Source organism: Onychomys torridus, chromosome 7 (assembly GCF_903995425.1).
Source record: "Onychomys torridus chromosome 7, mOncTor1.1, whole genome shotgun sequence".
In the NCBI taxonomy this organism is placed as follows: domain Eukaryota; kingdom Metazoa; phylum Chordata; class Mammalia; order Rodentia; family Cricetidae; genus Onychomys; species Onychomys torridus.
In genome coordinates this window covers 114,869,867-114,884,331 of record NC_050449.1, presented here as the reverse complement: position 1 = coordinate 114,884,331, position 14,465 = coordinate 114,869,867, and the positions used below count along the sequence as shown (strand labels likewise).

At 42.5% G+C, this 14,465-nt stretch overlaps 1 protein-coding gene and 1 pseudogene across 2 annotated transcripts in view; one reads left to right on the top strand and one right to left on the bottom strand.

The window, feature by feature from the left end:
• The first annotated feature begins 219 nt into the window (after positions 1-219).
• LOC118587506 lies at positions 220-1,103 on the top strand (annotated as a pseudogene).
• A 2,241-nt stretch (positions 1,104-3,344) lies between these two features.
• The window catches only part of Abhd5 (abhydrolase domain containing 5, lysophosphatidic acid acyltransferase), a 33,323-nt gene continuing 22,202 nt past the window's right edge, over positions 3,345-14,465 (bottom strand). For both annotated transcript variants that reach the window (XM_036192912.1, XM_036192913.1), the window contains exons 4-7: positions 12,612-12,766; positions 8,762-8,873; positions 5,919-6,105; positions 3,345-5,421 (exon numbers count right to left, since the gene is read on the bottom strand). In XM_036192912.1, coding sequence (XP_036048805.1) covers positions 5,332-5,421; positions 5,919-6,105; positions 8,762-8,873; positions 12,612-12,766 — 544 coding nt within the window. In that variant the 3' untranslated portion in view covers positions 3,345-5,331. The remainder of the gene's footprint in view (positions 5,422-5,918; positions 6,106-8,761; positions 8,874-12,611; positions 12,767-14,465) is intronic.

Sequence of the window (14,465 nt, the reverse complement as noted above, 5' to 3'; positions counted from 1 at the left end):
CTTGGCTGCCGGGCAGGCCTCAGGCTTCTGCTGGCACCCTGTCCTGCCATGATGGATTCTCTCCCCCACAACTGTAAGCTAAAATAAACCCTTTCTTCTGGGGGGGAAAAAGAGCCCTAAGTGAATGCACAATTCTTTAAGGATTAAAAATATGATGTAATGAAACCTAGCTAACTCACTTATAAAAAAAATTGAGCTTCTTCTTTGGGAAAACACCAAATGGCGGACGACACTGGTGCAGCGGGAGGGGCCCGGAAGATCGGGGGCGCAGGACTAGGAGGCTGGGGCGGCTTCCGCCGAGGATTTGGCAGTGGCCTTAGGGGCTTCGGTCATGGTCGAGGCTGTGGCTGTGGTCGAGGCCGCGGGGCTCGTGGAGGTAAAGCTGAAGACATGGAGTGGATCCCCGTTACCAAGCTGGGCCGCCTGGTTAAAGATATGAAGATCAAGTCCCCGGAGGAGATCTACCTGTTCTCCCTTCCCATTAAGGAGTCCAAGATCTACGACTTTTTCCTGGGCGCATCCCTAAAGGGTGAGGTTCTGAAGATCATGCCAGTGCAGAAGCAGACTCGGGCTGGCCAGCAGACCAGGTTCAAGGCTTTTGTCGCTATTGGGGACTACAATGGTCATGTTGGTCTTGGAGTTAAGTGCTCCAAGGAAGTAGCCACTGCCATCCAAGGGGTCATCATCTTGGCCAAGCTGTCCATTGTCCCTGTGCAGAGAGGCTACAGGGGGAACAAGATTGGCAAGCCCCACACTGTGCCGTGCAAAGTGACAGGCCACTGTGGCTGTGTTGGTTCATCTCATCCCTGCCCCCAGAGGCACTGGCATCGTCTCTGCTCCTGTGCCTAAGAAGTTACTGATGATGGCCGGTATTGACTGCTACACATCAGCCAGGGACTGCACTGCCACCCTGGGCAACTTTGCCAAGGCCACCTTTGATGCCATCTCCAAGACCTACAGCTACCTGACCCCCAACCTTTGGAAAGAGACTGTGTTCACCCGAATTGCCTTATCAGGAATTCACTGACCATCTTGTGAAAACCCACACCAGAGTGTCTGTTCAGATGACCCAGGCTCCAGCTGTGGCCACCACATAAGGGTTTTTATGCAAGAAAAATAAAAATAAAGTGAATTAAATCTGTTAAAAAAAATTGATAAGTTCTTAGTTAGCTTACCTCTCAGCTGTAAAATTTAAGGTAACCATAAAGCCAGATCATTACTTGTAACTGGGCAAATAAATTCAGCCAGTTTTGAATTAATATAACATTTAAAAAAGCCGGGCGGTGGTGGCGCACGCCTTTAATCCCAGCACTCAGAAGGCAGAGCCAGGCGGATCTCTGTGAGTTCAAGGCCAGCCTGACCTACCAAGTGAGTTCCAGGAAAGGCGCAAAGCTACACAGGGAAACCCTGTCTCAAAAAACCAAAAACCAAAAACCAAAAACAAACAACAAAAAAAACCTTCCAAGGAGATTTTTAGGAAAAAAGCATGAGGATATGCTAGCAAACACGAGCTGAATAACGAAATGTGGTTTTTATTTGCTGAGACATGGTCTCACATAGCCCTGCCTGATCTCAAACTTACTACATAGTTAAGAATGACCTTGAATTTCTGACCTTTCTTCCATCATCTCCTCAGTGCTGGGATTATTGGTATGTGCCATCAATGCTGGAGACCAAGCCCATGTTAGGCAAACACTCTAATTAAAGTGAGCTACACCCCAAGTTCAAGAAGTAAGTCATAATATAGAGAAATGTATATTCTAGTGCCAGGGACCCTTTCAGCAAGTTTAAGCCAAGAAAGTGGGCCAGGAATGTTAGCACATGTTTGTAGTTCAACATTTGGGAGGTAGAGGCAGAGGAATCAGAGTTTGAGGCTTGTCCAGGTGACACAGAAAGATCCTGTTTCAAAACAACAGAGAGTTTGTGCTTCCAAGTTATGACTTCATAGCTCACACATTGACTCCAACCCTTGGCCCCAGCATGGATCTACATAGCCATACAGAAGTCAACATAGCCAGGAAAATCCCATAGTTACTTTCTTAGCTATTTTATAGCAACCAAGCTTTCTTCCCTGTATTTTATGTGGCTTTTATTAAAACATAATGAATGTACAAGGCTCCAAAGTTTATATATGTATATAAACAGAAGCGTCCCTCTTCAAAGCTAACCACTGTTAACAAACTCAAGTACACATTTCTCTTCCAAAAACTGTCTATACATATCTATGAGCATATGTGTGTTAAGCATAAGTTTAAGAAACTTCAGACACACACTATTCTGTATGCAGGCACATATTTTTGTGTGCCTGAATACATATACATGGAATGTTCTGCATTTTTCTGGTTTTCAAAATTTGATGTTTTAGAAATTTTCTGTATAGCCACTTACAAATCAACCTCATTCATGAGACTGTATAATAGTCCAGTGCATGGCTGTTATTGATATAGATGTGTGCCTGGTCCCCAGCTGGGGGTTGTTACTGATACAGACATGCGCTTGGTCCTCAGCTGGCAGCTGGCTTAGAAGGTCATGCAAGCTTTTGGCCATAGCTGGCAGATGGAGGCCAAGGCTAAAAGATGAGAGCCAGCTCTGATCCCTGCCTGAGCATTCTGCTTCCTGGTTGGTCAGTGACGAGAAATGAACAAGCAGCCTGCCGCCCTTACCACCCTGAATATTGCCACACAATACTACAAATACTACAAAGCTGAGGTGAAATAATTTCTTCTTCTCCCAACTGCCTCTGTCCCAAATTAATGTCCCAGCATGGAGAAATTAATACAATGATCGTGTTATAGCTGAACCACATTTGGTTCCATACTTTTAATTTTACAGTGCTCAGAGGCTTTCACTTTTCTAATTAGGTTACTGATCTATTCAGACTTTATCCCTGCACACAAGAGAATGTGTTAATTTTCACATGATCATCCACACTTGTACCATTTTATGTGTCCCATCAACACTGTGTACACTCGCTGTCTGTAGCTGACACCCCATCTGTCACCCTTTCTTCTCCACTACTTTCCTCTGGGCTCTTATTTCCTATACTTGGTACAAGTGTGCTGCTGGACCTGGCGTGGCTGCTTAATCAAAGACACACATGAATAAGGACATTTTCAAAGAGTGCTGACATTGTGAAATGCGCTCTACAATGAAGAAAACAGAACCATTTCTGGGACCCGCATGGACAGGAGTGAAGCTGTGTGTGGTGGCCACAAAACTGGCACAGCCCAGAGCAGCCCGCCCTCAGAACCAGTGTTGACAGGACGTGACTAGATCATGGTCCTGTCATAACTGTTCTAACAGATGGGTCCAGGCCAAAGAGTCAGGAAAACACACAGCTGCCCTCTGGTACCAACACTGTCAAGTTTATTCTGTAAAATAAAGCAAAGGTACAAATAACTTAGCAAAGGTCAAGTATAGTTAAGAGGCCTATTATAAGAAAAACATTTAGCAACCATTGTATTCTCAAGAATTCTCAGATTATAAACTTCTCTGCTTCAATCTTTACAAAATCACACATACCAAGGAGAAGTTTAATTGTTAAGAAGCATCATAACATGTTTCCAATAAAGCAAAGCAGTCAGCAGGAAAGCCAGCTTCATTTGAAATTTGGGTGGATCTGTTTCTTGTGTAGAAACTTTCTCCTTCAGCTAGCAGAGACTGAGACTGGTGAGGGTCAAACTAAAGTACCACCCAGATTTTGTACCACTCTCAAGTTTGAACTTGGCCATTCAAAACACTAACTACAAAGAAAAAGCTATTTTTATTCTCAAGGTGGAGAAAGTAAGCACTTCTGGTCTCGTGTTGATTTTTTGTAACAACCTAGTTCATTTAACAAGTCAGATAAAGGGTCACTGGGAAGCTGCTTCTCCTGTTTTAGTATAATTTACATGTTCTCCTGTAGGTAAGGGTGTTGAAAACAGAACAGTTAATCTTTCTGGGAGTTAATTAACTATGATATAATCTTATATTTTCCAAAAAATTTCCTAATTAGCTACTAAAAATGCAATAGCCCAAATCACCAAGCCATGATTTGTGCTGGTCCAGTTTTTGTGTGATCTATCAAACAATGTTGGAAAAAACAACCCTCTTTGTTCTCTGTACAGGGGGCTTTCTTAGCAGCCAGCTACCACATGGAGCTCTTTCATAGTTTCAAAGTTTCCCTCATTTTAACTGTGAAAAAGTTATAAATTCAATGGTGGTTTCTGCCAAACAGTTCAAACAACATTATAGATTTTTTTTTTTATAATCTTGATTCAAGTATATAAATGATTAAATTAACATAATATTCAATAAAAAATAAATACAAGTTCTAGCTCATTTCTGGTGCCATGAGATATAACAGCACCACTTATTTTTAAATGTTAGTGGTTAAAAATGTAATTCAGTTTAAGCACCATATAAGTTAGCTGTTCATGAAAACACAGTATGACTTGGTTTACTGGAAGATAACAGTCTTAATATCCCTGTAACTGAGAAAACCTGTTCATTCACTATATCCTGGTTCCTGGAAAAGAACAGCATTCACGGGAAGGAAAGGGTACACCTGGGGTTCAGGCTTCTCAGTACCTGAACTACTTACTGAGTATATACATAATATTTTCATAGAAGCCCAGGACAGGGTCATACACAGAAGGCTTCAAGGAACTGTGCTGTGGCAACCTGCATGTCACCATGAAGCACACTAAAAATGCTGAACACAGCTTTGCAGCCTTAAACATAAAACAGGAAAACCAGAAGAGTTAATACTAGCAAGCGACTCTCGTCTTCTTAATCAAAACTTATCTTTTCATTCCATTTCAAAATGAAATATTCTAAACTCCATTACAAAAATGAAGAATTCTAAAATGAATTTTTTTTACTTAAAAATACTTGGATTAACTATGTTAGTTGTTAGAGATGGTAAATACATGCAAACAAAATAAAGTGCACCTTCACATATTTAACGTAATAGACCCAGAAGTCACTTAGTTAAATTGGCATATAGACTGAAATATGAAAAGCACCTAACTAGCCAAGTGAGGTAAAAATGGGAAAAGTCTCAGCTGAAAAACCACAATTTTTCAGTATATCAGAAGGACAAATAACCTTTATTTAAGGCTACTATTAAATTGGAAGACTTTTGTGTATTTCAATTTTGTGTAGGAGAAAGGAAAGCCATTTTTCTAGAAGGCACTAATTGGTTTAAATGTGGAAGTGACTTTGTAAGTCCAGAAGAGTCCAGTCCAGGAGACTGCCTGGTTCTTGAGTTGTACTTCTTACTCTTCCCGTGGTTGTAGGGTTTTGCTCAAGAACGGCGTCAGTCACAGGTGTTCCCACAGCTCCACGTGCTCAGTCTACCGTGTGGCAGATCTCCTTGACTTTCTGGTTGAACTCTTCTGGCTGATCTGCATACACATAATGCCCTGCCCCCAGGATAGCCTGGTAAAGGAAAAGCCAGCAAGGCCAGTAAGTGAAACACAGCAGTATGTAACAAATGTGCTCAGAAACAAAAGCCACTGAGTCTTAAAAGGTAAGTGAGACTCATCCACAAACTACTGAGGATTTCCATCAGAAGGCTTTGAGATAAACAGGAAAATCTCCTGAATCTTAATAACTCCACCATGCAAGAGCCAACACAAAGACACTCTAAACTGATGGGTTAATGTAGGAGCCAGTGAACAGTTCAACTGTGTGTACTGCGTTGGGAGGTGAGTGTGAGCCTATATGATACTGGACCAGTCTTTCAGTGTCCCCACAGAGACTGAGAAGGCCCTCAGAAAGGTGATTCACTACTGAGACATAAAAGTGTGCATGGCCCAAAGCCTCCCACATCCCTGTGGCATCAGGTCTTTGAATGGGGCCCAGACTGGGAACCTCAAGGGAGTAATCAATCAGACTTCACTGTGAATGAAAAACAAGGCCAGATCCACACTCACTATTGTCTTCACATAGGACTTCGGTCGCAGTGACTGGATGCTGGTACCAGAGTTGCCATCTATGCAGGATCGGGCACCAAAGATCACAGAAACTGGAATGTCAGGATGCATATCTCCTATCCTCTGAAGCATCGGCCGTTTTGCCCACCCATAAGGAATTGTCATGTTTTTGAAAGCGGTCTCACCACTGTGGAGAGGAGAAGTGCACTGCATGATCCTAGGGATGGGTCTGTACTACAGTCTCATCATTAAAACATACTCATATTTGGCTTTCCAGCATTTAAGAAAAATGTTTATTTAAACCTTTAAATAATTTACTAGATAATGTAAAGGGGAAATCCATACATTACTGCTTATTAGATAAACAAAACTATAGCATAATGTAGCTAATTTAAAGTTTTCTTCTAATCAAAATAAAAACTGAAGCTGAGAGTAATGGATGCTCTGCAGAAGCCCCTAGAAATTGCTGGACAAGTCAATGACGACAGAGAAATGAGTGGCCAGCCAGCCCGTCACAAAACTGCAATTTCTTAGGATCAGCAGCCTCCAGCTCCTCAACTGACAGAGACTGATCTGTTTTCACACACTGCTGCTGCAGCTCCACCCACCAATGGTTCCATGGGTCTAACCTGCCAACAGGGAGGGCAGGAGGAACACAGGAGGAGGCGGAGTATGCATCCTGGCCTTGCCCCAGGCCTGCCTAATGAGGCAGTGCTGCAGTACCCATCCCTGGCCTACCTGTACTAAGACGTCTTGAGCATTTGTCATTGATGCAGCCTAGAACTCCTGAGTCCGAGCCTTAACTGGGTTAGGAGTCACTGTGCTTTGGTGGTCTCCCAGGCTGGCTTCAAACTCCCTATGAATGTCCCTCAACTTCATGCCCCACACCCAGCAGGGATCCCACTGTTGACATCCCACAAACCACAGAGCCTGGAGCTCCCCGCTTGAGGCTCCTCCCAGTGCCCCACATCTTCAGTTTACTCTCTACTGCTACCTTGCACCTAGTACCCCAAAGCCCTATTTTAGAGAACCATACGTTTGTTCCCTTGCTTTTTCTGGCTGCTCTGCACTTGTTTGAGTATTCTCTCCCTCTCTAGTCCTAAAGTTAACAAGCAGAATGCTACCCCACTCACCCTTCTCAGCTCTAACCCAGTGAAGCTATGCTTCTCACATTGATGCGTAGACATTAGGAGATGCTCAGTAAGGTGGGTGATAACAGCCACGTGTACTGAAGAGTGCTGCCTAGCCTTTCCCATGTGCACATGCCTGCAAGGCTCTAGAAGCAGTCTGCAGACCACTGCCTTTGTTTAACAGGGCACCTCCTGTGTTGTGGAGCCTTCACACTCAGTTTAGAAAATAAGTTTGAAGTGAACTTCTTTTATCTCTCAACCTAGACCTCCTCTTTGAGATTCCTAACCTAAGCTGTCCTCGGATTAGCCATACTCTTTGAGGGGGAGAAAGTGTACCTTATTTACAATACCCATCAGAATACATGATGTTTTTACATAATGGTCACTATGTGTAGACAGAAAATTATGTAGCGGAAATATCTCTTTTAAAATATATTTAAGTACCAATAAATACAAATTTATAAAATGAAAAGTCTGAAGCACAAACAGTAAATTTAGATGTACAGTTTTCTAGGCACAGCAGGGGTCTCACCTAGAACAGACAGCAGCTGTGACACACACACACACACACACACACACACACACACACACACACAGGAACTAACGGCAGCTGTGACAGTACACACACACACACACACACACACACACACACACACACGAACTAACAGCAGTAGTGACAGTACACACACACACACACACAGGGGAACTAACGGCAGTAGTGACAGTACACACACACACACACACACACACAGAGGAACTAACGGCAGCTGTGACAGTACACACACACACACACACAGAGGAACTAACGGCAGCTGTGACAGTACACACACACACACACACACACATATACACACATACATATACACACACGTGCACACACACAGGAACTAACGGCAGTAGTGACAGTACACACACACACACACACAGGAACTAATGGCAGCTGTGACAGTACACACACACACACACACACACACACACACACACACACACGCATGCACACACACAGGAACTAATGGCAGTAGTGACAGTACACACACACATATACACACATACATATACACACACGTGCACACACACAGGAACTAATGGCAGTAGTGACAGTACACACACACACACACACATTCATACACACACACATACATACACACATGCACATATACACATACATACATACATACACGCACATATACATACATACACACACACATACACAAGAACTAACGGCAGTAGTGGCTGTACACACACACACTTGCACACACACACAGGAACTAACGGCAGTAGTGACAGCACACACACACACACACATGCACACACACACACACACACACACACACACACACACACACACACACAAACCTGTACAAGCTCAAACAAGACAAAATCCCAGCTTGGAACGGGGAGGAAGGCATGAAGTTCTACCTCTGGTTAAGGAGCTATTGGCAACTGATAGCTGCTGGGAGAGGAAGACCCAGTTTTCTTTACGGTGTGTTCCCTGTCAGGTCAACCACCCTCTAGTAGGAGGTCACACATCCAAAATATGTGAGCAGCACCAACTGTATTTAAGGGTTAAAAAAAGAGGACACAAAGCTGGGTTAAGTAGGGAAGGGTAATTATGAGAGGAGTTGGGGTGAAAGTAACTATGATCAAATAGATTGTATACGATTTTCAAGGAACTAATACAAATGAGAAAAAATTTAGAATCATAAACCTTACCTCGGGGTCTGTACATTACAGTGGTAGATGTACTCTGTCACAGTGTCATCTTCAAACATAGAGGAGTACTTCCGTTTGAAATCAGGCCTTAAGCGCTGCACTAGACTTAACCCTATTTGACAGAAAATAAAAACACATATCTTCTAAGTTATTAACTTGCTCACAGCATAGAAATAGTGTTTGTTTATATGGTAAGTGCTATGTATATACATGTTTTAAAATACATATTTTAGGTTGGAAAAAAGCATGCATCCTGAAAGATGCTCTCCAGTTCCCTTGAGGGGTGTTCTACATTGACCTACAGGTGTGCTGTAGAAGCTCCAAATATCTCAATTTCCTAGAACTTGTTTTTGTAGAATAAATTTTTTAACTGAGGTCATTGAATAGAGCAGCCTATACATAAAATCACATTATTGGCTTGAACTCTTTTCTCTCAATAGTAACATAGCAAGAATATGTTAGAGTTTAAATAAGCAAACTAGGAGATATATGATTTTTTTCTCTATGATAAAATAAACTCATAACTTCTATTTGGGACACTCAGATATTCCCTCCTGAGTCATACTGATGGCACAGGCCTTAAGGAAAAAACAGAAGAGCAGAGGCCTCTTGTGCCCAGTGTTTGTTGTAGGTCTCCAGCACTAGCTATTTTCTCCTGGACCGCTCACTGCTCATTATTCTACCAATGTCCCTTCTCTGCTTGGCTCTCCCACATCACTGGGAGACTTCTGTGTCACCTCAGCTATGCCCAAGCACAAGCAGTAGCAGAAGACAGAGAACCGGCTCTGCATTCCACTCCTCGGTGCGTCCCTCACCTATCACTGCCTGTCTGAACCTTCAACATTCCTAACAGGCTCAGGTTCTAAACTTGAACAGCTTTGTGGCACTATTTTGGGAGGCGATAGGGAATTGAGGAGGCAGGGCTGAGCTGGTGGACACAGGCTACTAGAACGGATGTCTCCTGGTCTGCAGGATGTGAACAGCCTCCACGACCATGATGTGAATTCCTTCCCAGTCACAATGACCCCAAAGCCCCTGAAACTGAATTAATATAAATCCACTGCTCTCTGTTTTGGTAAAGTATTTGGTTAGTGATGTGAAAATTCATTAAGATTGCCTTCTAATTCCTTTCTTTTCTTTCTTTCTTTCTTTCTTTTTCTTTTTTCTTTTTTCTTTTTTTTTTTTTTTTTGTTGTTGTTTTTATATTTTTACGAGACAGGGTTTCTCTGTGTAGTTTTGGTTCCTGTCCTGGATCTCGCTCTGTAGACCAGGCTGGCTTCAGACTCAGAGATCCACCTGCCTCTGCCTCCCAAGTGCTGGGGTTAAAGGCGTGCGTGCCCACTGCTGGGCTCAATTTCTTTCCTTTCCCCACAACCGTTATTTGTGTGCTGGTGACGCAGTGCAATCTGTTCATTTCATGAGTGTCCAAAGAGCTCACCAAAGGGTGGCCAAATATCCAGAAAGGAGTGGTTTTTAAGACAGACTGAAGACTAAAGGAGGAGAAATTGTATCTGAATGAGCCCGGGAGAAGTGTCACATGTCACTAGTTTAACCCTGTACTTTCTTATGACTCCCTTACCCAACTGTTCTCACCCAAAGGACAAGGAGATTTCCAGGACTGGAAAGGAGGGAACAGAATCTAGCCAGCCAGGTAGTGGTCATGTGTCTCTTGCTGTGGGATGTTCTGTATGTCAAATGTGTTGCTCTGATTGGTTAAAATAAATAAAGTGCTGATTGGCCAGTAGCCAGGCAGGAAGGATAGAGTAGGCAGACAAGGAAGAGGATGGTGGGAAGTGGAAGGCTGGGAGAGAGACACTGCCACCCGCCGCCATGACAAGGAAGATGTAAGTTACTGGTAAGCCACAAGCCATGTGCCAAAGTATAGATTCATAGAAATGGGTTAATTTAAGATAAAAGAACTAGATAACAAGAAGCCTGCCATGGCCATACAGTTTATAAGTAATATAAGCATCTGAGTGATTATTTTATACATGGGTTATGGAACCATGGGGGCTTGGTGGCACCTGGAGAGAAGCTCTCCAGCTACAGTGAACCTTTTCCTGCTAATAGAATGCAGCTTTCTTCTATAGTTCTGATTTAGGCAGCAACTGCCAAGGAAGGCTAACTTCCCTTGAGCTCTGGAGCAAATTGTCATCAGGAAAAGAAATTTATCCTTCTAGCCAAAGAACTAGTGGTAGGCAGAGAGAGAGAAGAGATGGTCTGTGGGAGCCTTTTTCACTGACATAGACGATTCTAGAGAGCATTTTTCCTGTTTTCCTCTTTGTTCCAGGAGCTGCTTTGTGAGATGAGACTTCATGTCATGGAATCATTGGATAACAACCAGGGAAGAGAGGATCATAGACACAGGGCTGGAGATATGACTCAGCAGTTAACAGCACTGGCTAGTCTTCCTGAGTTCAGTTCCCAGCACCCACACAGTGGCTCACAACCATCTGTAACTCCAGTTCCAGGGTATCTGATGCCATCTTCTAGCCTCCTAGGGCACCAGGCATACACATGGTATACAGGCATACATGCAGAAAAAATACCCATACATATAGAATTTTTTTTTTAAGATTGCTAAAAGGATCACAGACATAGGCCAGGATGGTGGTATACACCTTTAATTCTACCACTCGGAAGACAGTGACAGGTGGAACTCTGTGAATTTAAAGTCAGCTTGATCTACATTTTGGGTTCCAGGCCAGTCGGGGCTACATAGTGAAACTCTGTCTCAGTTGATAATTTTCATCATCAGAGGCATAAAAACAAGCACCAACATCACAGAAGCTACCAGAAAGTGATAGAGCCACCACCTCAGACTGCTTGTTAGGAAATTAATAAAAGACCTCATGGTTTAAGGCATTTATCATATATTCAGTTATTTATTGCTAAAAGCACTACCAACTTATACAAACTGTAAGGGGGCAGAGTAAAGGTTCAGATCATCATTATCTAAGTCAATAAGAGAAGGAAATTTCTGTGGCTATGATCTAAGACATTGGAACTAAGAGTCTAAACATTAATACTCAAAACAAATAAGTACTCAAAGTAAATAAATAATCAGGAGTCCCCAAAATGTTCATGCAAACAATGGTTTTACCTTTCATCACACTAACAGGAAGGAGGAAAGAAGAAATCTGAGTATGGTGACATTGGTCAGCTCCACAGTCCATCAGTTAGGTTTTATGATCTTCTGCTTAATTCTCTCTGGTAGTCACACACTCTCAAATGATCACCAGAGGTCATCATGCTTCATGCCTGCCCGTATCTGACACTGCATTTACTTGGATTTTAGGGTGCTGAGACTGACCTACCTTGTCCCCAGCACTTCCCTCTGTCTCTGCTTTGCTAATTACTTGTAATGTTTTACCATATAAAAGCTCCCTCTCAAGGAAAGTGATTGGCTTCATCTTATTATTATTCAGCCTGACACTTATTAAGGGAAAATCAGGAAAGTAAGAGCTCTGATTTATTCATGACTTTGACTAACAATGGTGATCAGTAAACACAGATGGTCCCCTATTTATGACACTTCAATTTAAGACAGTAGAGAAGCAATAGGTGTTCAGTAAAAATCATATTTTGAATTTTGATGGTTTCCTGAGCTGACATGTGGAACCAGACTCTCCTGTGATGACAGGAAGTGACAGTGGCCCACTTGACCAACCATACATAAGAGCTCTATAGCATACCATGTTGTTGCTGCTGCTCTATGATGTTAGTTTGGTACTTTGAGCTGACAGTGGCTTTAATGGGATGCAGCCCTGTCCTATCCTAAGGAGAGGAATCAGGCACATTCTACTGTTCATCTATAAACATTGTTCTTTCCCAGGACATGAATACTCACCAAAAGGCCCTGCAATCCTGAGGCCAGCCAAGGGGTTAAAGGGAGTCAATGCTGCTCCCAGGGCTCTGATCCAAACTGGAATTGGTCTCTCTTGATCAGCAAGATCTGGTCGCTCAGGAAAACCCCATGGCTCTACTAAAATGAGGTGACTAACCCTGTTGAGGAAAAATAATAGATTTAAGTTGACTTTGTAAATTCATCCGTTAACTGTAAAGAGCTAACTGAACAAACTCAAGGTAGACTGAACCCCCTTAAAGAGAAGACCAATTGTTAATCAGGCAATATGATGCTTTTGCTCTGTCAGCTCTTAAGACTGGAAGGATTTGAGAGATTTATGGTAAAAAGAAGGCTCTGCTTATATGTAAATTTAGGTAGCAAGAAGCACACCAAAGTAGAATACACAACTGTGTTTCTTAAAAAGAAAAGAGAAAGGAGAAGGGGAAAGTGAAGAAGAGGAGAGGGCACTCAGCAGTTGACACCCATCACTGACCATTCAGAAGAGTCCAATGGTTCTGTGCATCTCAACATTGCACTCATGGAATGGTTAATCTCTTAAGGGACAATAATTATAAAATTTTAAGGTAAGCTAGGATTTTCCCACAAACTTTGACAATTATATAACCTGGGCTAACAAAAAGCACTCTAGTTTGGAGTCTGGATGTGGTGAATTTTGGAGCATGTCTAACTACTCCACCCATGACATCATGATATACTTGCCATAATTCTCTTCCTAATCCATCCCAACTTCTCTACTAGCAAACTTTGTCATTCCAATTTCATACAAATTGACTCATTACACCATTAATAGGTGTAATTTTGTCTTATGAAACTTATCCTGATAAAGAAAAAAACAGAACTGTGAATTGCCACCAGATGACAGGTGTAATTTCTTCTAGGCATCATAAAGATTGTAACTGAAGCACAACCCGTCCTCAATGCAAGTGCATTTTCAACTGTAACCAAAGAAGTCACCCAATGCCAGGTAAACCCCCCAGAATAAGATGACAATATCTCTGACAGCCTCCCCAGCCACACCTGAAACAGTGGCAAAGCAACTGAAAACTGTCCACATAATTTTATTCCTTACATAGAAATCTGCTTTATTATTTTGTCAGCACATGAGTAACAATTCTTACTTGGCTTTTATTTCCAAACAGAGAGCCTTAGAACATGGTCCCAGAGAACAGAGCTCAGGAGCATGGAGAAAATTCAGTCTCACCTCTCATTAGCTTTCCCCAGACGGAAGGAAGCTGAGCCCTATAGTGGACATGCTCCAACATGGTTGTTAATGCAGAATAAGGCTGAACCTCATTTCCCACTCTAGTATGCTCACAGAGGACAACTACTCACCCAGCAGGCTTTTATTCCTGAAGTAACCACAGCAACAGAACAGTAAATTTTAGTTTACCAACCCTTAGCCAATTCAAACACTGTCTTCCAAATTGTATAGCCATGAGACCATTTGTGGGATAGAACTGTGGATTTGGAGGGAGCTTATGTGGCACATGACAGTTGTGCATACTTAGTGTGTTTTCAAGCCTAAAAGTTTTAAAAATATTTTTGCTTGTTTGTTTTTGTTTTTTCGAGACAGGGTTTCTCTGTGTAGTTTTGGTGCCTGTCCTGGATCTCTGTAGACCAGGTTGGCCTCGAACTCACAGAGATCTGCCTGTCTGTGCCTCCCAAGTACTGAGATTAAAGGTGTGTGCCACCACTGCCTGGAAAAATATTTTTTAATGGTGTATGAGAAAAAGATTGTAAATACATTTTTTTTTTCTGAAAACAAAATGGCAGAGTCTTTAAATTCAGAGAGTGGGAGAGACGATGCCAGCGGTAAGAGCAGAATTAACAGAACGG